Below are 22954 nucleotides of genomic sequence, written 5' to 3'. Positions count from 1 at the left end.
TAGTGTGGCAATGGAACCAAAGGCCAAGCTTGGCAGCTGGTCAGCAAGGCTCCTAGAGAGAGGCTTCAGCTCAGGGAAATGGTTTCCCAGTGTGTATCAAACAAAAATCAACAGTGGACTCCCTTGACTGGAAGTCCACCAAGCACTCTGCCCTGACATGACTTGGTCTGGAGATAGCGTTGCCCTTTGGCTGTTCAGCAGGTGACCCCTGCCTTTAAGGTATCATTTGGGGAAATTTATGGACAGAGGAGAGGAGAGGTAGGGAAGAAGATAGAGGAAAAGAGAGCGAGATTTTTTTTCATCTGCTTAGAAGTGAGCACATCCTAACCCTAACTGGCATAATACAGTTTGCTCAGTGTTTAGCTGTTCAGCCATAGGGCGTCTTCAGCAAATGCCTATGTTGCAGAGAATCGCCCTCTGACAGATCTGGAGAAGGTTTTCCGTGAACCAACTACAAAGCGCCATCAGCTCCTCGTCATCTTAGCACCGGTGTTGTTATTCTTCACTCCAAATTGGAATCCTGCTTTCTCCCAGAAGTGTTTTATGGCCCAGCCATCACTTTAAAGAACTGACCAGCCTTGTCATTATTAACCAAGTTTTCCCAGCCTGCTCTTTGCCACAACTCAGCCACATGGTAACTTTGAAAGGTATCTGTAAAAAAAGAGGCTCCAAGTATAACGTACATGTAGAGTCCATGAAAAGCATCTGAAGATCACAAGCGTGCATCAGGATACACCTTCTTAAACGGCATAGCCACAGAACTTACAATCAAGAGCCAGAACGCCAGGCAGGCCTGAAAGTGGAGGCAAGAGATTCAAAAGGTTAAAGGTCATCCTCAGGTACATGTCAGTCACAGACTAGCCTAGGTTATGTGATACCTTTTCTAAAACAAAAACAAGTTGAGGGAGGTAGGAATTTGACTCAGTTGCTAAAATACTTGCCATGTAAACATAAAGACCTGAGTTGAGATCTCCAAGATCTCCACGAAAAGCTGGGTGCCATGGTGCACCCTCATATTAGGATGGGGATCCTGCAATCCCCGTATTGGGATGGGGTAGGGGTGGACAGGCAAATTTTTGGAACTCACTGACTTAGCCAGTCTTCCAACTCCAAGTTCAGTGAGAGACCCTGCCTCAAAATAGAAGATGGGAAGTGGCTGAGGAAGACACTGACCTTTGAACTCTACATGCACACATAGGCACATGCACATTCATATACCACTCACATAAAAATGTTAAAAATAAAATTTTAAGAACCACCAAGAATACCATCAACACTTGCCTGCACCTCCCACCCCACCACGGTTGACGGGCTAAATCCCACACCCAGGGTGAGCCCTTCACCAACAGACCCTGACTCTGCATTAGACTGCCACCTCACCTGAGCTAACTAATGCCGGTTTCAGGCCCATCCCTGTCACCCATGGATCTGAAAACTCATGGAAAGTCACCCTTTCCCGTACAATAATAGTGTGAAACCTGTGCATGAGTGTGCATCAGTATTTATATGCCTATGACCTCGGAAACACAGACATGCACACAGCATGCCAGGTGGGAAGTCCAGAGTTGCTTCCCTCTTAACGAATGTCAGTTTCAGGCATACTGCATCGCTGACCCATGATTAAAGTAGTGTAACGGTGGTTGATTCCTGCAGAATCCATTTGCTTTCTAACTCCTTCAATTTGTTCATTTCTGTTAGCATAAATATTTTCTTTGGATGCTCAAACTTTCAAAGCCAAGAATTCTTCCTCTTCTGCTAGAAATAGAATTGTATGTGTTTGTTCTGAGTGGCCTCGGCTGTCTTTTTATTTAGTTCAGTTTCCATGTCTGGCATTCAGCAAAATATCATTTTGATTTCTGGTTGGTTTTAGGGTTTTCTCTTTTGCTTTTTTTTTTCATTTGAAAGCCTGTGTCAAAGAAAAAAACATGCTGACCGCACTTTGCAAACATGTCTTTTTAAGCAGCTTAAGCATCTTCAAAAATCATTTTTAGGGGTCTGGAGAGATGGCTCAGAGGTTAGGAGTGCTTGCTACCCTTGCTCTTGCAGGGGACCTGGGTTCAATTCCCAGCACCCATATGGCAGCTTACAACTGTCTGTAACTCCAGCTCCAGGAGCTCTGACACCCTCTTCCAGCCTCTGAAAGACCAGGCACACACAGGCAAGATACCCATACACAGAAAAATTAAAATTAAACATTAAAACAATAACAATATTTTTTAGGGGCTGGAGCAGTGGCTTGGTGGGAAAAAACCATTTGCTATCCACGCATGAGGACCTGAGTTTGTATCCCAGGACCCCTATGTGAAGCTGAGCATGGCCCTTTGTGCCTTCAACTCCAGTGCTGTGGCTATGAAAACAGAAAGGTCACTGGGCCTGCTGGCCAGCAGCCTATCCTCAGGTTCAGTGAGACCCTGTCTAAAGGAAGTAAGGGATAGAATAATAGAGCAGGACACACACACACACACACACACACACACACACACACACACCACTAATAATAATAATAGTTTTATAACTAGCACACTGAGTATAATTCGCAATATGTGGTTACATTATACTGTCCTTATATTTTTAAAACCTGAATACTTTCCTTTATACAAGTAATGCACACTGAACACAGTAGCGCACACCTTTAATACCAGCACTGGTGGTGGCAGATGCAGGTGGATCTCTGGGAGTTCAAGGCCATCTTAGTCTACACGGTGAGCTCCAGGAGAGCCAGGGCTACATAATAAGACCCTGTTTCGAAAACACTCAAAATAAATAAAAGCAGTACTTTGTAAAGAGTGCTACTATCCTGCCATGGAAGAATGAAGTACTGACTTACTGATGCCAGCCACAACGTGGATTAACTTGAAAACATTTGCTGAGGGGAGGAAGACAAATAGAGAAGAGCCTAGACTGCATGACTCCATTCATGAGAAATGTCACGAGCAGGCAAATTCACCAACAGAAGGATTAGTGGTGGTCAGAGCCGGGGTGAGTGACAGCTGGGATGAACTGACAGGATGCTAAGGTTTCTTTAGGGGGTGATGGGCTGTCACTGCATATGATGGTCATTGTCTAACTGGGAATATTAAATAAATAAATAAACTATTAATTTTTTTTTTTTTTTTAGTTTTTTTAAGACAGGGTTTCTCTGTGTAGTTTTGATGCCTGTCCTGGAACTCACTCTGTAGACCAGGTTGGCCTCAAACTCAGAGATCCACCTGGATCTGCCTCCCAGTGATTGGTTTGAAGGCGTTGCTGGGATTAAAGGCATGCGCCACCGCTGCTGCCTAGCAAATTATACATTTTTAAAGGAGTAAGATTTACAGTGTGTGAATTTGGCCCCAGTGTCTTTTTAAAGGTCACATAAATACATATCATATAAATACAAATCACAAAAAAATAGGTTGAAGATGTAGAAACAAACAAACAAACAAAAGGCAGAAAAATGTCGGGAACGGGGGGCTGGGAGATGGCTTGGTGAGTCACAGGTGCTTGCACACAAATGTGGGGACAGGAGCTGGAATCTCCAGAACCCACATTAAAAGCCAGGCAGGCCTGGTGACCCACCTGCGACCCCGACACTTGGCAGACAGAGACAGAGATGGATCCCTTGGGACAAGCTGGCCTAGCCAGATTGGTGAACTCCAGGTTCATCAAGAGACCTTGCCCGGATAAGTAAAGTAGAGAGCAATCACAAAAGACAGCAGATGTCAACCTCTGACCTACACACACACACACACACACACACACACACACACACACACACGCACGCACGCACACCATGCGCATCCACACACACGTACCCACACACATGCACATGGAGAGAAACGATAGGAGTGAGCCCTTGCTGTTTCATCCAGCAGCAGCTACTGCTGTCTGCTTCTTCTTTCCCTTCCAGTATGTTCTCTGCATTATTGTTACGACCGAAGAGGTTGATGTTGTTTTCCAAGATGACAGGGACATCATGTCTACATTACTACACTCTAAGTAGTCATGCGTGGGTATTGCCACTCACTAACAAGGCCGGAGCCCAAGGAAGGTCCATTAAGTTGGCGATAGGTCTTACATAATGGATGGGAAGGGCAGGAAGCAGGCAGGCTGTGATGGCTCCTCCTGCAGGAGGAAAGGAAGGATGTCCCCGGGGAAAGACAGAGGGCCTGGTGGCCAGAGAGACACTCTGGTGGGTGCCAGGAAAGAGGGAGCCCGAGGGACAAGCACTCTGAGGAGAATGTTTTCCAAGTTGTGCTATGAGGCTCACACATTCTGTAGAGCACACTTTTCTGGAATCCCTTGCCCGTTGTGGTGGGCATGCCCCATCACAGAGACAGGGCTCCATACAAGGGAAGGATGAGGTCCCTGCTTTTAGACTATGCCTCCTTGCGCATTTGATAGAGCCCTACTATATTTGCTTTAGTTCCCTTGAATATTTGCTTTCCCTCTATACTTGCAGAAACACAACGTTTATCAACAGCCTGAGATCAGGCTTCCCGAGTATGAGGCATACAGAAGCGATTCAAATACTTTACAAGCATGATCTAATCTAATCTTCAAACAACCTTGTAGGGGGAAGTCTCTCGGTGCCGCCCGGGGCCCACGGTCTGGACAAATCTCTCCCACCTGCAGTCCTGCAGCTGCTTATAAAACAATCACTCAGAGGCTTATTTTAATTACAAACTGTGTGGCCTATGGCTCAGACTTCTTGCTAGCTAGCTCTTACAACTTAACTCGACCCATGTCCACTACGGTTTGCCACATGGCTTACCTGTTCTCTCACATCTTGCTTCTCCTGGCAGCAGCTCCTCTGACTCTGCCTTTCTTCTCTCTCTCTCTCTCTCTCTCTCTCTCTCTCTCTCTCTCTCTCTCTCTCTCTCTTCTCTGATTTCCCACCTGGCTCCATCCTACCCTGCCATAGGCCACTGCAGGTTATTTATTAACTAATAAGAGTAACACATATTCAAAACATTCAGGAAGATGTTCCACAGCACTTTTCCTTTTCTGTCTAATCAAAATGGAAGGTTTTAACTTTAATATAGTAAAATTACATATAACAAAACAGTTATCAAGCAAGAATTACAGTTACAATAGCTAGTCTATTTGTATTTGGCAAAATTAAATACCCTATCATCTGTCCTGTCTTTGTGAGTCTAAAGTTTCATATGCAATTTATCTTTTATTGTAACCAAGGAAAACTATAACTATCTAGTTTTCAATTACATCAAAGACCCCAGAAGGATATATTATCTGAGTAAACAGGAAGTGCATTGTAAGCAACTTCCAAAATTCTAGAAATGACAGAGACATGTGGCTGTCTGGACAGTCATCCAAAGTTCCTCTGCAACATTGGGGCATCCATCTTCAGTCTACAGGCCTAGAGTCTTTGGCATATTTTTCAGTGAAGCAGGAAATTTGAAAGATTGTCTCGCCTATTGGCAAAGTTCATCAGTCGCTTCTCTCTGTATCCTGCAGAATGTGTGGCAGTTTCTTTTGTGAAGCAGGAACCTGAAGGACCATCTTGCCTTATTTTGGCAAAGTTCAGTGGTCACTTTTCTATGGGTCCTGTATGTCCAGTTTATATAACATACTGTCAAGCAATCCAGGCAAGAGCAGTGTCTTACCCAAATGGCTAACTTTTGCCACAAAGAAAGGAAACTCCATATGGAGTTTCTTCAATGCCCATCACCTTCTCTAAAGTAGATTGGTGCTGCCAGGAGCAGACATGTCTCAATGTCCAGAAAAGTCTGTTCTTAAAACATTTTAAATGCCATATTCTGTAGGTCTTTGAAGTATCTGAAGATTACCTACCTAATTGAAATATATCTATGTGTACCTAGAAAACTTAACCAACATGACTATAAATTTGATTATCATAGATGACTATTAATCTGTATTTCTTAATTATATATTACAATTTTAAATAAATTGCATAAACATAATACCTTAAACAAGAATAGAAATATATATATAGTATAACAAAATTAACTTTAAATTTGTATTAATAAACCAAATCCATACTAATGTAAAATAGGTAAGATTAATAGTTCTATTTTGAATTAAAGTAGATTCAATAACCTACATTTTCATTCTATCATTTCTATATCCCCTTTTCTTTTTAGAATGAGATCCATGAATCTAATCTCCTTTGTTCAGATTTTTTTTCTGACCATTATCCATAATAACTCGTAACCAACCCCTCTAAACAAATAACAGATATACGTAAACTATCTTTGAGAATGTGGACATAGTTCTCTAGACTACTTCCTGCTGATTGGAGGCATTGGTAATCTTATAGGAACCCTGAGAAAATTATGATTCTGGTCAAGTCCTGACTGGAGTAGTCTGTGAGGCTGGATCATCTCAGCCAGAAATCTTGAAGCCTTTCTGGATACAGAACTCAAAGGAAACTGCAACAGAGGCACTCTAGAACATTGAATCATCTGGGCCATCTGCTCTCAATGGAGATTTTTCAGGGAGTCTTTGATCAAACCGTATTAACCTGGAAGCAATCCACAGGTTCTCATCTTCTGTGGAAACAAAAGCAGGACCTCCTTTCCAAAGCAACATATCCTTAGACCCAAATTTTGAAGTCAAGATACCTTTAAAATATATATATTGGTTTAACTTAGTAGCCCCTACAGTCAAATGTCTCTCTGCAGTTGAAAATCTCAAAGACAACACAATAATATGCAGTATCCAGACTCTCTGTGTAATTTCCATCTTCAGTGACTCTTAGCTCTGTCCCAGAATCTCTTCTTAAGTTCTCTCAGGTTTTAGGTGGAAACTCTTGCCCCACATTGGGCACCACTTGTTATGATCAATCCATGTCAGTCTATTTAATGGGTAATTGGGATTTATTAAGATATAAATTGGGGAATACACTCACGAATACAAAACTGAGTAAACAGCTAGAGTCCTCCTCTGTTCTGTCTGGGAGTGAATGCACCTGGTTGTACAGTGTCTGATCACACCAAGAAGAAGAACCTGACCCCTCTCCTTTTTCTTTTAAGAGTCATATATGAAGGCAAAAAGCATCATCTCCTTTGGGCCATATAGCCCAAGGTCATGGATGGAGCAAATAGCACTATACAACCTCTTGAGTGGGGCTAACCCCAATTTATAGAGGAAATGAAGGCTTGGTTTAAGAAATATGCCCATACTTTCTGTGGAGGTGCATGCCTTTAATTCTAGCAGTTGGGCAGCAGAGGCAGAGGCAGGTGGATCGCTGTGAGCTCCAGGCCAGTCAAAACACACAGTGAGACATATCTCGAAACAAAGAAGTGGTCGCAAGGAGGAGATGAAGGAAGAGAGGGAAGGAAGGAAGGGGGGAGGGAATAGAGAAGGAAGGAAGGAAGGAAAGAAGGAAAGAAGGAAAGAAGGAAAGAAGGAAAGAAGGAAGGAAGGAAAATCCCCAAGATCACACAGCAAGCTTTTTTGTAAATTCACTCCCCTCTTGCTATCAATTTGGGTTGCTTTGTTGAGTGTGTGTGTGTGTGTGTGTGTGTGTGTGTGTGTGTGTGTGGTGTGTGTGTGTGTGTGTGTGTATGTGTGTAGTGTGCATGTGTGTATATACATGTGTGGAACCCAGAAGTTGACAACAGTTGACTTCCTCCATCACGTTACTTTTTACTTTTTAAGTCACATTACTCAGGGTCTCACCGGACTGGATGTAGAACTTGCAGATTCTGCTAGCGTGTCTAGTCAGGGAAGCCCCAGAGTTCCTCCTGCCTCCACTTTCCTAGTGCTGGGATTATAAGCACTCACTGCTGAGCCCAGAGTTTTGGTGGGTGCCAGGGATCAAACACGGATCTTCCTGTCTATGCAGCAAACTCTCACCAAGAAAGCTAATTCCTCTGACCCTGACTTCTGCTATTCTTAATAAACACATGATAGATATGTCTTCTAAAAGTGATGGACATTTATGGAGCTATTTCCTCAGCTGGATGTTTCAGGAAGCAGTCCCTTCATGTCATAAGAGTTCAGGTGGCAGTGGTTATAAAACTTTCCCTTTTGAGTCATTAATTTCTTTGTGATCGAAATATTTGGTCCATAGAATTTGTACTTTGTGTGTGGAGGGGGAGTTAATTTGCATGATCTCAGGTGTGCTAAACACACTTGAAGGAAGGTTTGCTGCCTTCTTTAGATTTGAAAACACCCAGGAAGCCTATCGACTCTGCTGCTTGTCACTCAAGCCCCACGCCTGATGCTCGTTCATTTTCACTCTTACTCTGTCATTGATTGGCTTTGATTTTTCAGCCCACAGGCTTCAATTACTCCTGTGAGCTTTTCCTTGAAGTCGCCGTTTTCTTCCTGTGCACCGTGTGCCCTTTGATTTATTAAGATTTGTTATCGCTTTGATGTTTCTGTTAGAAATCGCCCTTTTTTTTTGCTTTCCAAGAGATACGTTTTGTACATACACAATGTCGTTGCCTGATTCAGATTGATTCGGCTGTCTGGTTGTTTTTCCTGTCTCCTAACATATCCCAGGCTGGGCCTGAAACCCCCTCATCCACCTCTCAGCACTAGGACTTGTTGTTCATGACCCTGCCCACACCTGGTTTACCCCGTCTCCTCTGGTCTATCAAGTTGTTCTTTGCTCCCTTCAGAACAAACACTACCTGGGAGATGTGTTTTGACATCCAGCCCTTTGGTTATCTGCTACCCCATCACGGCCTTCAATTCTGTGTACAGAAGGACTTCTGGTGTCCGGCCTGCCCCTCACAAGTCCTGCCATGTTCCCACGTCTGCTGTTTATTACCACCCAAGTTTTGTTTTGTTTTTGACAGGGAGCCCCTTCTGTCACTCTCAGGCTGCCTTCACTTCTCTTGTCTCATTTCCTGCACGACCTCATTTGCTGTTTGCTTACACATAGTTTAGCTTCACTGGTATTGGTCACATCTTTAATTTTCTTTTCTTCTGTTATTTCTCATAGATAATCCAGGGTTTGTAACAGGCCTCATAGGTCTTTCTCCATCCATTAAAAAAAAAAGGAAGGAAGAAAAAAGCAAGAGAGAGAGAGAAAGGAAAGAAAGAAAGAAAGAAAGAAAGAAAGAAAGAAAGAAAGAAAGAAAGAAAGAAAGAGAAAGATCCTAATGGTTGAGGATTGAAGTACATGCCAAGTCCCCCTGGTTATCCTTAGCTCTGTCAGAGTCCCCAGCAGCCATCCAGTTCTGGCGAAGACAGAAGTTAATGAATATGTTACAGACGGAGAGAGACTCTGGAAGTGAGATAAGGACACGAGTGAGCAGTGTGGCAGCTTGTTCACACTTGGAAAGCGCCCCTCACTCCACCCCTCCTTACCCTTACATTACAGCGGCTCCCCTCACAGCATCTAGATAGAAAGGCCTGGGCAAGCAGGTAGGGGACACTAGGATAGTACAGAAATCCCCGTTCCATGCTCAGATCTCTATATCTGGCCATCTTCAGTAAGAGGCCACGGGGCTGCTCCATGCTGAGGGCAACATGTCCATCTCTCAGCCTCTAATGTCCCCGCAATCTATTTTTCCAGCCATGTTCCTAGTCATCCCAGCGCTCATGATTCCGTCATGGTTATGTGTGATGAAGAAATGCTGCTTGCTGCTGGGACCAGTTCTTTCCCTTTGAAAATGGGCAGGCCACAGGCCACAGGCCACGAGTACATTTCTTGCTTGGCTCCCTGGAAGAGATTTGGCAGGTGCCCTTCAACTTCCGGCGTACAGCTACTCCTCGCCCTCCTTTCTGATACTGTTGTTGAAGCCAGCTAATTGCACTATACGGCCTGGCTTCCATATCTGTTACCAGTCCTTCTCCATATCTCATTGGTGCCTATGCCTCTTCTTCGTCCTTTCTAGCCAGGTTCACCAGACTCACAAGAAGGGTTTGAAAACCCTTTGGATTGGGTGCTAATGCCTGAAAGGAAATGGGAACTTCACTGTAGCTCTCTATATAAATATTATTAAAGTCTATAAATGGGTGGTAGGTGTTGGGGCACAATAATCACCAAGTTCTTTTATTGTTCCCAACCAAATAATGCCCTTAGTGCCTCTTGCCTGTATTGGTTGGCACTCTTCCTTGTCCCTTGACGTCCCATTCTGTGAAGGGACCTGATCTTGATCCTCATGGTTCCCTGTGGCCCGGCTTCTTCCTCCAGATCATTGGCTGCATTGGTCCAGGAGGGTGGAGGGAACAGAGGTGGGGAACAGGATCCGGACGGCTGTGGGTTTGACGGAGACAGACCTCCGGGAGACAGACTTCAGTGAATCAGCTCAACTGTATTCCAGAGTGTAAGGAATATACAGGGTTGGGGAGCCTGGGGACAAACCCTAATTTGCATTAAGTGGCATGCTCCTCTCACAAGGCTCCCAGCACGAGTCTTAGTTATCATATGTGCAGTAGGGGAGTCTTCTAGCAGGAATCTGTGCCAAGGGTCGAGCTAAAGATACATCAGGCATCTGGCTTAGAGACAGCTTTCAGATAAGGTCAGTCCTCCAGGCCCAGGGACATTCTCCAGATAAGAGCAGGTAGAGAACAGGAAGTTTCTCTGGGGAGGGAGGGTGTCTCCATGTCTTTGAACTTCTGGAAAAATCTGCCAGGCCAGGATAGGTTGCAACCTCTGACCTGCCAGCAAGGCCTTCCAACAGTTCCCATGGTAATGGATGCCCTTCTTGCCAAGGGACAGTAGTGGGTGTGATGCCACCTGCCAAGTGCTGCTCTCATGATGGGCCACAATGGATGTCCCTTAAAGCGTTCCTCTCACCCACCACAGTCTTAGCCACTTGCTACCCTCAAGGCCACTGGGCTTAATAATGAGTCAGCAGAGGCAGCTGCATGTGAGTTCTCTGCCAACCCCAGGTACAAGGTTTCCTAGGGAGAGTAGGGTGGTTGAACGTCTGTGCCCGACTCGACATTTACTGAAAGGTGCACGTGGGCAAGGTACTGGGAAAATATTTAAAGAGTAAAAGAAAAACCTTCTGACAGCAAAAATGTGTAGTCTACAGCTAGAAATACGGCTAAGCAGCGTGCTTACACAATGTGCATAAAGCCCTGGGGTCAATCACCAGCACCACAGAAATCTGGCACTGGGGAGGTAGAGGCAGGAGGTTCAGAAGTTCAAGGTCACCCTTGGCTACATAACGAGGTGGAGGCCAACTTGAGATCCTATCTCAAAATAATAAAAAGAATGAATGTATGATCCTGGTGGGGTATAAGCAGAACACATAGAAATGTAATCATCTGTCTTACAAATTGGGATATGATAAAGACCCCAGGAGGCGGTGTACAATTCATCGATGATCTTCCAAGACCCATCCAGGGCCCGCCTACTTGACTATCTCTGTGGATCCCACCCTAGTCAGAGAGACAATCCCTTTATCATGGTCCCTTTGCCCTTTCTTTTCTCCGTTCTGGTGGCAGCCTTGTGATTCTCGTGGCGCCTCTTGAAAGCCTGTCAGTACCTGCTGCTCTTCTGTGGGACTGCCATTCTTACAGCATTTGGAGTCACTCCGAAGTCCAGACTGTAACTCCAAACTCCCGTGAGCTGTGGAGTAAAGGGATGACCTGGCCCATGCCTGCCCATCATCACTCTGTCTTCTCCTGGTTCCATCTGCAGAGACCTCCTGACCTTTCTGCCTTGTGACTGGGAGCCTCTCAACTCTTGAAAGCAAGAAAATGGAGCCTCTTCATAGAGGCCTGTTCTGCAGGCCTAAACTCAAGCCTCTCTCTCTCTCTCTCTCTCTCTCTCTCTCTCTCTCTCTCTCTCTCACACACACACACACACACACACACACACACACACACACAAACACACACACACACACACACATAGTCTTTCATGGTCTTTGAGGAACTCAGCACATCTGTATGCACTTGACTCTGAAGTCCAGGATAGCAACCCATACCCTTGACCCAGTCACTCCTATATATCCACAAGCCTGCATACATTTCTGTAGTTGGCCCAGAAGGAAAAAACAGTTTTAGTCAGTGGGTGAGGATGAGCTGTGGTGTAAGCAGAGCCATCCAAGAGAGCGTTACATGGCCTACTTGTAGGAGAAAGTAGGCCAGCCTATCTAGAATGGAGCACACAGCCTAGTTGAGGTGGTTAGATCTAGTCTAGAGGTTCACAATTGGTGGGTGGGGCAGGGTCTCCCTGTATAGCCTTGACTGATCTCAAAGCCGAGATCCTCCTGCCTCGGCTTCCCAAGTGGTAGAATTTACAAGTGTACACTACCCCAAGTCCAGAATTTGTATATATATTATAAGGGTTTTTTTTTCATTTTTATTACTTTTATTTAGTGTGTGTGTGTGTGTGTGTGTGTGTGTGTGTGTGAGAGAGAGAGAGAGAGAGAGAGAGAGACAGACAGACAGACAGACAGACAGAGACAGAGAGACTTACACATGTACATGTCATGGCCCAGTTGTGACAGACAGAGGACAGTTTTTTTGGTTCTGTTATTTTATTTTATTTTATTTTATTTTCAAGACAAGGTTTCTCTGTGTAGCTTTGCTCCTTTCCTGGAACTCACTCTGTAGCCCAGGCTGGCCTCGAACTCACAGAGATCCACCTGGCTCTGCCTCCTGAGGGCTGGGATTAAAGGCATGTGCCACCACCGCCCGGCTCAGAGGACAGTTTCTGGGAGTCTTTTCTCTCCTTCCATCATACACATCCCAGGAATTGAGCTCAGGTCATCAGCCTGGGCAGCCAGGCACCTTTACCCAGTGAGCCCTCTCTCAGGCTCCATCTTTTAAGCTTTCTTTTTCTTTCTTCAGTGAAGGCAACTTAAGTGTAGCTGAGGTAGAAGAGAAAGTTTATGCCCATTGCTGACTCAAAACTCACCGACCTCGAGTTTAAAAAAAAAAACAAAAACAGAAAACATGGCCTTGCTGTTATCACAGGACTCAAGGAAGGGGCCGTGAGGGGATGTGTTGAAAAGTACCATTTCATTTCCAAAGGGCGGCCCTGGGTTTCCTGGTGCCCCCAGGGCCTCTGTCCAGCATCCTGTTATTTAAGTTTCTCATGAAAACACTTAATCGAACTTAAAAGGTTGTGATGGGACAGTTCTGCTGACTTGGATGACTTTATCCGAGAGATCGCGTCTCAGCGGCCTTGACTGGAAGCTCTGGCCTGGCCCTGACTGCCCCTTTCCCAGCCCTGAGTGCATTCTCCATGACAGTGAAGATGCTTGCCTCATGTATAGACCAGCCCCTGCCTGCCCAGATCACAACTGAGAGCGCAGCCCGACACCCTCTGCAGAAAGGAAAATGGGCCGACGTCTGTCTGTCATTGCTATTATGCGGTTTCTGGCACTTCCCTTTCGTTCACAGCAATAGCAGAAAGTTTTCAATTCTTCTTCAGTGCAGACTCCTCCAATACCAGAATTGTATTCTTGGTTCTGCCACTATTTTTGCTGATCACCAACCTAAACAATGTCTTACGTTGTGGATTATTGGTTTCTCTCGGGAACAAGAAAAATGGAGCTGTAGAAGCTACCTGTGCATGGATGGCGCTGGAGGCCTCAGTCAGAATCACGAGTTCAAGAGAGATGGGGGAAGGGATGACGGGAGAGGCAGCACACCCCGATAATGGTTGTTCCAAATTAATGAAGGTGAAAGTTCTTTCACAAATGATAGGCCCGCCCCACACTCCCTAAGATATGAATTTCTTAATGAGGGAGGAGTCTTGCGGCCTCGTCTGCGCGTACTATGTGACCAGACAGAGAGAGAAAGAAATATGGGACCAGATGGCACAGTTAGGCATGGCTTATGGAAGAGGTATATTGCACATTAGCACACAGCTGAACTCTAGAGCTATGTAATGTGACTGGGTAAATGAGATAGGCATTTGGGATGTATCAACTTTACCAGAAAGTAGAAATAAAGCTCAGACACTTCTGCTCCAAGCATCTGTCAGTCAGGGAATGGAGCAAACTGGTCCATGGAGAAGAAGGGTAGCTGGGAAATCCTCTAGAGGTAATAGTATCTGAAAACAGTTTTAAGGAGTAAATAGAATTTTCCAGATGAGCAAGAAGTCGAGGAGGGGCAGAAGAAGGGATAAAGCCTATAAAGGTGCCTGGTCAGGTCTCAAACTGCACTTAGAATTGAAGGAAGCCACTGGGAGGCTAACGCATGCAGCACTGATGTCCACTGCCGCTGGAACAAATGACCAAACACTGAGTGAGATGAAGCAACATGCATTTACTAACCCTCAACGCTGGAGATCAAAGGTCTTCCTGCTTTAAGCATTGGTGGGCTCTGTTCCTTCCGGAGGCTGGTGAAGAGAATGGGCCTTACCCTTTCTCCTTTCCAGAGCTCACCTGCATTCCTGGCTCTGTGGCCTGTTTCCTTCCTTTTCAAAGCCAGCGGAAAAGCATCTCCATAGTTCTCTCCAGCCTGGATCTGCTTTTTGCTTCTCTCACATTTAAAAAGCACACTCAAGAGTACATTGGGTCCAAAGAGTAGCCACTTCACAAAATCCTTCTGTAGCTCTTAAGGGTCCCATGCCATGGAACAAATCACATTCAGAGGGACTAAGAAAAGGATTTCAGGCGCTGTTACTCTGCAAATGATAAATGCCATGTAGGAGGCAGAGGGTGGTGGCGTGGAGGAAAGTTGTTGTGATCCGCCAACATGGTGTGGAAAAGATCCAGCATCCAAGGAAGGCTTGCGTGCCAATTTACATTGATTGTCAACCTGACAGGGTCTAGAACCACCCTCTGGTCATGGCTTGTGTGTAGATTAGGTCGATGTCGAAAGACCCGCCTGAAAATGTAGGCAGCACTGTTCTGGGCGAAAGTCTCAAACAGAATAGAAAGAAGAAAGTGAGCTGAGAACCAGTGTTCATTTCTTTCTCTCTCTCCTTTTGACTGCTGATGCAATGCGTCCAACCGCCTCCAGCGCCTGCCGCCACACCTGCCCCGCCATGACTGACTGTACTCTCAAACTGGGATTCCGAACAAACCCCTTCTTCCTTGAGATGTTATTGTCAGGTGTTGGGTCACAGGACTGATATTAGCGTAGGCATCGGAGTTCTGGAGATTTTCATAACAGATGTGTTTCAGGTCATTGCCGCTACATAACAAGCCACCCCCAAAACTTGCTGTCTTTAGAACAATAAGATGCTTTCCCTGTTGGCCTCCCCTAGCTCATTCATAAAAGTACTCCCAACTGGAGGGTCAGTGAAGCTGGGAGAGCTGCATAACCTTGGGGACGGCCAAGGTTATGGGTTCTTGAGCTCTCTGTTCAGCCGGGCCAGCAGCCTTGGCTGGTCTCCTCAGGACAGTGTCCCAGCAGCATGACTATGGGACTATGGAACCCTGGAGCCTGAACTCACATGACTGCAAGGTTCACCCGAGTTTGAGAGGAAGGGAAATGGATTGCCCCTGCTGATGGTGCTGTACTTTCTCACATCGGGAGGCACTGGTGTTAAAGACAGTAGTGTTGCATGGGGTGTTGCACTCTGACATTTGAGATTAGAGAGGTAAGATGTTCCTCGGGACAGCAATACTCAAAGGAATTAATTAATGGAGTGTGATTTAAGTGCCATAGATTCTGAAGTGAGGAAGCTACAGGCTGGGGCACAAAACACCTAATCCTGCGGCTAAAAAGCAGAGACAGTGGCAGATGGAGAGGAGTGGCCCACGGTCCAGATCCTGCTAGTTCACAGCAGGGAAAGTGTGGGATGGCCACACCAATGACGTGGTTCTGGAGACCACGAGGACCGTGACCACAGCATATAAGTCTGTCTCATGAGGAATGGACACGCAGGGCCCAGAGTCACTTCCTCTAGCTCTTCCATCCCCAACCTCCAAATCTGCCTGCTGACTTGCCAGTCATAAAATAAATTCCCCATTTCTGACATCCAGACAGGGTGAGTAGAGGCTCCGAGGCATATTTTTAACCCTTAGCTTCCGTGTCCTCCAAGTTTGTTGAAGTAGGAAATGCAGTAAACAGGTCAGTTTACAGCTACCATTTCTGGCTTTCTTTTCTCCTCAGATATTTCTCTAAAGGCAAAAGAGTGCTCACACAGATGAGCAGGATTTATGACGGTGAAATGTATTAGCTCTGTTAAATGGATAACATTTATCACTCCCATTGTAAGTAAATAAAAATCAGAAAGCCGACAACGATCCCCCAGATAGTCCTAAGAACTCACTCAACCATAGCATGTAGATATGAATAAACTGGAGCCCATTACAAGTAGAGAAGGATGAAATTGCTTGTTCTTGCCATTGCTTCCAGGACTGAGTGTCTGTCTGTTTATGTGTGACCTGTGAACAGCTGATTTGCTGGCATCCTGGGAAGGCCTCATTTGGCCTCTCTGGCTGTAGCTTTGAATTCTTGCAATACTTTTTTGATTATTGTATACACAGAAAAAGAAATGTTTACTCTGAATGAAGTACTGAGGCTGTGAGGGAGTTCGGGAGTACTTCACTGCAAACTCCACCTCTGCAGCCGAGTTCACTGTGAGCAGTGAAACCCACACATTCCCGTTGCTCTCCCTCATCCATGATCTCCTGTTGATGTGAGTCAGTATGATCTGATCCTAAGTAGACTGCAGGGATTAGAATCCCTATGGATGTTATTTTCACCTTTGACCCCATTGGGTTTTTTTTTTCTTTTAGAATATGGCATAAATATGTCCTAAAAATGAGAATAACTTTTGCAGTTAGAGCTTGTCTTACTTAAGATTTCTGTTGCTGTGAAGAGAAACCATATTCTATAAAGGAAAACATTTAACTGGGGCTGGCTTACAGTTTCAAGGTTCAGTCCATCTTCACCATGGTGGGAAGCATGGCGGTATGCAGGCAGCCGTGGTACTGGAGAAGTAACTGAGAGTTCTACATCTTGATGCACAGGCAGAAGGAAACTGTCACACTAGGCCCAGCTTGAGCATGAGACCTCACAGCCCATCTCCACAGTGACACACCTACTCCAACAAGGCCACACTTCCTAATAGTGCCACTCCCTATGGGCCAGGCACTCACACACATGAGTCTACGTGGGCCATTTCTACTCACACCACCACAGAGCCGAAATATGAAACATGAAGGGCTTGTGACCACCTCAAAGGCATACGTAAAAGCAACATGGCTTTTTATTTCACCAGGTTATTACTAATCCACGTGACTTGGGAGCTCCTCTTCAGAGTCTGCCGGCAGAGCCAGGTTGCTGATAGACAAGAAAGCCAATTCTATGTTTTTAATTTCTTAGCCTACTTGTCTCTAAATCCAGGCATTCTTCTAAGCCATCTGTCTTTCAAAACAATCATATCCCCCGGCAAATACTGAGATTGTCCTACCGCTTAGAACATTCAAGGCAATGGACCCCAGTGTCAAAGTTGTGGGGCCCCCAATGAAGCCAGTTTCCTGGCTCACCCCCACCTTTTTGGCAACATCACCAGGATGATGTCAAATAATTTGGTAGTTTTGATTCCTCCTTGATTCGTTGGGTCAGGTCAGCTATTCCTCATCTTGTGCTGACTTTCTGCAGTATCCAGTGAGTTATCCTTGAGTTAGCTCTTACAAAATCCGTCCTTTGGGGAGATCTCTGTCCTATTTACTTGGTGAGTTTACCTCTGATGCTGGCTTCCTTCCTCGCTGTATTTTGATGTCCTTTGAAAGTATCCATCTTCCTCATCATGGAGTCACAGACTACACTCAGAACTTACACATCAGTCTGCTTAAGTCTCTTTCACTGGCTCATGATTCCCTCTGAGCAGATGAAAATAATGAGGCCCAAGAAGTAAACCCCACCCAGTGTCAGGGGACAGGAAAGGAGCTGCAAGGATTCAAACTCACTCCATCTGAGGCACCGCTGTTGACCCTCACCACTTTGGTTATCAGGTCATATGATTCACTTTTCAGTTTATTCTTCTCTCATATATTACATCCTGACTGCAGTTTCCCCTCCCTCCTCTCTTCCCAGTCCTCCCTCCACCCACCTCCCCTCTCCCCCAGGATCTACTCCTCCTCTGTTTCCCTTCAGAAAAGAGCAGGCCTTCCAGAGACGTCAACATAACATGACACAATAAGACCAGGCACAAACCCTCCTATCAAGGCTGGACTAGGCAACCCAGTAGGAGGAAAAGGTCCCTCAAGCAGGCAAAAGAATCAGAGACAGCCCCTGCTCCCGCTGTTAGGAGTCCCATAAGAAGACCAAGCTACACAACCAGAACATATATGCAGAAGACCTAGGTCAGACACATACAGGCTCCCTGACATATAACAGTAGCAAAATTACAGTTGTGAAGTAGCAACAAACATAATTTATGGTCGGAGTCACCACAACATAAGGAACTGTATTAAAGGGTCATAGCACTAGGAAAGTTCAGAACCACTGATCTAAAGTGATCTCACCCTTGTGGTTTTATTAATCATGTTATTAATCATGAACTAGCCCAAGCTGCAAGTGTACATTTATATATTTGCATTCTGCAATGTCAGAGAACAGAACAGCCACTAGATAGACATAGAGGCCAGAAAATGGTGGCACACACACCTTTAATCCTAGCACTCCGGAGGCAGAGATCCATCCAGATCTCTGTGAGTTCCATAATTCTTTATCACGTGTCGATCCTAGCCTTTGGGTACACTTAGCAATTTTTTGTTTGTTTGTTTGTTTTTGTTTTTTGTTTTTTGTTTTCCTGAGATAGGGTTTCTCTCTGTAGCTCTAGAGCCTTTCCTGGAACTCACTCTGTAGCCCAGGTTGGCCTCGAACTCACAAAGATCCATCCGCCTGCCTCTGCCTTCCCAGTGCTGGGATTAAAGTCGTGCACCACCACTCCCTGGCTAGCAATTTTATCTTTGGTCTCTAGACATAGGTGATATTCCCTAGATGAAATATTGAAAAAAATAAAAGCTTTTAGGCTTTTTAGCAGCAGTTCAGCTGAGATCCATTCCAGGTGAGGACTCAGAGGCTTTCAATCTGAGGATTCATGGAAACAGGATTGGATGAGGAGTTGTTGAGGTGAGGTTAGCTATGGCTTGTTCTTGGTTAGAAATGCCAAACTCATGCTTCTAGCACATTGCTCTCTGTTACTCAAGGAAATAAAAATACCATGGAATCATAAGACAGAATGTTAAAGAGATCAGTTGCAGGAGCCATCACACCTGGCTGATCATCAGGATTAGACTTTTGTTTTTGTATTCTAGATTTCTTTTTTTAGTGTGGCCAGATGGGGAACTGCTGGGTATTTTCAGCCTCTTCGTGCTACACAAACCACAGGTCAAACTCTAACCAAACCACACATCTGCCCCTCGAGTCCTTCCTGCGAAGCCGTTCTCCAGCCTCTGGTTCCACAACTGCCTGGGACAATGTCGCTGTGGATAACAGACGGCATTTCAGAACTGCTTCACCTCCCAGCAAGGCCCGACTGTGAGACGGCGGCCCCTCAGTGGAAACGCTCCACCTTCTGTTTTTAATCATCCAAAGGATGGCTGTCCTCAAATCATTTGAGTTCAGTTCTACTGGGTCCCAGTTAGGTAGAAGGCTCTTTCCTCTGGACATTTCCTAAAATCATTGCCAACTCGGAAAATGACCATCAGACCAATTTGCTCAGGTTAGACCTCTTCGAGGGGCCAGTTATAACTGACTCATCGAAATCTGACATCATCCCTTAAGCCTGCCCGCAGGAAGGCGATCGTTTTCTGTTGTGTGGAGGGCCTGGCTCCAGAAAGCATGGCTGCCATAGCAGCTTCTCTTCCTCCTTCTCTTGAGACCCGACACTTTTGGTTTGTTCATGTGTTTTGTTTTGTTGAGACATGATACGGGTATGTGGTGATGTTGTGTCCCCCAATATATTGTGCACCCTAATAAATTTATCTGGGGTCAGAGAACGGAACAGCCACTAGGTAGACATAGAGGCCAGAAAACAGTGGCACTCACACCTTTAATCCTAGCACTCCGGGGGCAGAGATCCATCCGGATCTCTGTGACTTCAAGGCCACACTGGAAACAGAGCCAGGCATGGTGACACATACCTATAATCCCAGGACTCATGTCTTGCTTGGGAAAGACACAGGCCTTTAATCTCAGGAAGTGATGGCAGGAAGCAGAAAGGTATATAAGGCGTGACGATCAGAACTAGAGGCTTTTTTAGCTTTTAGGGTTTTTAGCAGCAGTTCAGCTGAGATCCATTCCGGGTGAGGACTCAGAGGCTTTCAATCTGAGGATTCATGGAAACAGGATCGGATGAGGAGTTGTTGAGGTGAGGTTAGCTGTGGCTTGTTCTGCTTCTCTGATCTTTCAGCGTTCACCCCAATATCTGGCTCCGGGTTTGTTTTTATTAATACTGGTACGTGCCCCCAGGCTAGCCTGGAGCTTACACTCCTCCTTAGCATGACAAAAGCCAGGGTTAGAAGTGTGAGTCACCACCCTGGGTCTGCAACCCGTCTTTTAACCTCCCCTGGTATTTCAGGAAGGTCTCACATGCTTTGCCCTCCTGGCTGGGTCTGCCTTTGCCCTATGTTCCAGATTCCTTGATGAAAAAACCCTGAGGGGGAGGGATGGCTTCCGTATAGCTAGCTTTGGTGAGCTCTCTTGAGAATACTTTGTTGTGTCAATACAGTCACTATAAATAGTGGATGAATGGACATAAGTTAATTTCATTAGCATGTCGTAATTCAACCTGGAGCTTCCTGTTTGCTCATACCCAGGCAGTTTTGCAGCCCAGGTTTTGGTTCTCACCTAGGCCACCGTAGCCATTATGAACTTGCGTATGCCGTCTCAATGCCAGACACTGCGTAGCTTAAAGATTGTGGCGGGGTGAATGATAGTGTTTCTTGGGCAGCCAAGAGTCAGGTGTCAAAGCTCGACCCTATAGGTGACCAGGTTCACTAGCTGGTCAACACGTGTGGCTGGGGAGCTATGACCGTGTGCCCGCAGTGCCTGGACCCGTCTGCGGTAGGCAGGTTATGTTTAGAGAAAACCAAGGAGAAAATAACACGTTCACCGGAATAAACTGCTCGGGGTCAAAATACCAGCGTGGTGTTTTTGTTCTAGTGTGAGATATAAAAAGAAAGCTTGAGTTTCACTTCCAAACTCCTTGCCCGTGCTCAGGCGCCTCCAAGGACGTGGCTGAACAAAGGCAAACTGTGGGGAGTTGCTGTGGAAAGCCTTGGCCCCACTCATGTGGCACCCATCATCATCTTCTTACAGAGCTTTATAAATGGACACTGACATGGACTACGAAAGACCCAACGTTGAAACCATCAAGTGCGTGGTCGTGGGCGACAACGCCGTGGGGAAGACTCGCCTGATCTGTGCCCGGGCGTGCAACACCACACTGACGCAGTACCAGCTGCTGGCCACCCATGTGCCCACCGTGTGGGCCATTGACCAGTACCGTGTTTGCCAGGAGGTAAGGAACACAGGTCTAGCCTCAGCTACGTACATAGCCAGCCTGAACTACTGGAGCCCCTGCCTCGAGAACGAACAGAAAGCTAAATGTAATAGTAATCTGCCCGGCACGGTGGCCCAGTGTTCAAGAAGCTAAGGTAGGAGGGTGGAGAAATTCAAGGCTAGCTTGGGCTAGAGGAAGAAAAAAAAGAAGGAAGGAAGGAAGGAAAGAAGGAAGGAAGGAAACTTTAAAATAATGCTTAGGCCGTCACTCCTGTTTGCTGTTTATTAGTCTGATCAAAAATGAAGGAGGCAAGTGGTTATGTTGCACATCTAAAACAGAAGGGTTCTGTGTGGTACCAGAAAAATAAAAAAGCAAAGTGGAAACTTGGGGGTGTGGCTATGGCACACCAAAGAAGTCTGAGTCACACAATGGGGAAGGTGAATTAGGAGTTGTCTTGTGTCCCTCTAGACAGTGGAAAGACCTGGAGAATGTCCCTGCGGAACACCATACCACCCCCTCACCCTCCACCCCGCCCTCACCCCATCACACTCCCTCTCTTCCGTGCCCCCTCTCTCACACTCGTTTTTTATGTCCCCCCTCTCCTCCCACAGGTCCTGGAGCGGTCCAGGGATGTCGTTGATGAAGTGAGCATTTCTCTCAGGCTTTGGGACACTTTCGGAGATCACCACAAAGACAGGCGTTTTGCATACGGCAGGTAAAACAGGGCCAGGGAAGCCTGTGGTGGCGTCCAGTTTCCTATCCCTCTCCACAGTGGGTTAGGAGAACACCGACAGGCAGGCCGTGCAGCCTTGCAATGTGCTGGGCTCTGGGCCGTGCCTCGGTTAGGAATTAAATGGACAGTATTGTTTTCTGGTATCGAGGATAACCAAGTCCTCCTCCTCATTCACAAAGTCTGTCCCTGAAACTCCCAGATAGCCGAGCTGGGCCATTTGCAACACCAGCATCCATCTGGTCCTCCAGTTCCGAGTCAGTCTTACCTTCTGACTTCTTCCACAGTACTGGCTTCCTTTTAGGAGGTGTTGCCTGAAAAGCATTTCTGACTTTGATTTAAAGGTCGCTCGTAAAAGAAAGAAAAGCATCTGAAAAGCCCTTCTCGGGGCGTGATTCCAAAATGAACGGAAGCATTCGTGTCTTTTTTTTTTTTTTTTTTTTTTCATTCAAAGAGAAAGAGAGAAGGAGATACCCAGTAAAAGGAAGATAAATCCGGAAGGACACTCACGTGGGTAGGGACAGTCAAAGGGCCTTCCCACGTTCAGCACCGTCTTGTCACCATCACTCCGTTCGGTCTCTCTGAGAACGCGTCACAGCCCTCTGAACCCACACAGGGCAATCCCTATTCCTGCCCCATTGTTAACTGACCTGTGTCATCTTAAGTTAGACTGGAGTAGCACTGTTTAGTTGTCCTTTCCTAACATCCCACACCATGTGACCTCAGAGCGCCAGAGTACATTCTCCCTCCTAGGGATAAAGACAAAACATTCTGACAGATCCCCGTTCTCCAGCCCTGGACAATCTCTCAACAAACCACAAGTGTGCGTTTCATTTTTCCTCTGGTGCCACAAGACAGGTCAGTTTTGTCTGGAATGTGTAAGGTAGCCACCCAATTTTAGGCCTAAGGATTTTTTGATTTTTTTT

General features: G+C 45.9%; 1 protein-coding gene across 3 annotated transcripts in view; it reads left to right on the top strand.

Annotated features, from left to right (window-relative positions):
* Rhobtb1 (Rho related BTB domain containing 1) overlaps positions 1-22954 on the top strand; it is an 80329-nt gene that overhangs the window by 14695 nt on the left and 42680 nt on the right. For all 3 annotated transcript variants that reach the window (XM_059281305.1, XM_059281307.1, XM_059281308.1), the window contains 2 exons: positions 21115-21316; positions 21910-22013. In XM_059281305.1, the coding sequence (XP_059137288.1) occupies positions 21125-21316; positions 21910-22013 (296 nt within the window). In that variant the 5' untranslated portion in view covers positions 21115-21124. The remainder of the gene's footprint in view (positions 1-21114; positions 21317-21909; positions 22014-22954) is intronic.

Source organism: Peromyscus eremicus, chromosome 16_21, assembly GCF_949786415.1.
Source record: "Peromyscus eremicus chromosome 16_21, PerEre_H2_v1, whole genome shotgun sequence".
Taxonomy (NCBI): Eukaryota; Metazoa; Chordata; class Mammalia; order Rodentia; family Cricetidae; genus Peromyscus; species Peromyscus eremicus.
This window is presented reverse-complemented; position numbering and strand designations above follow the sequence as displayed.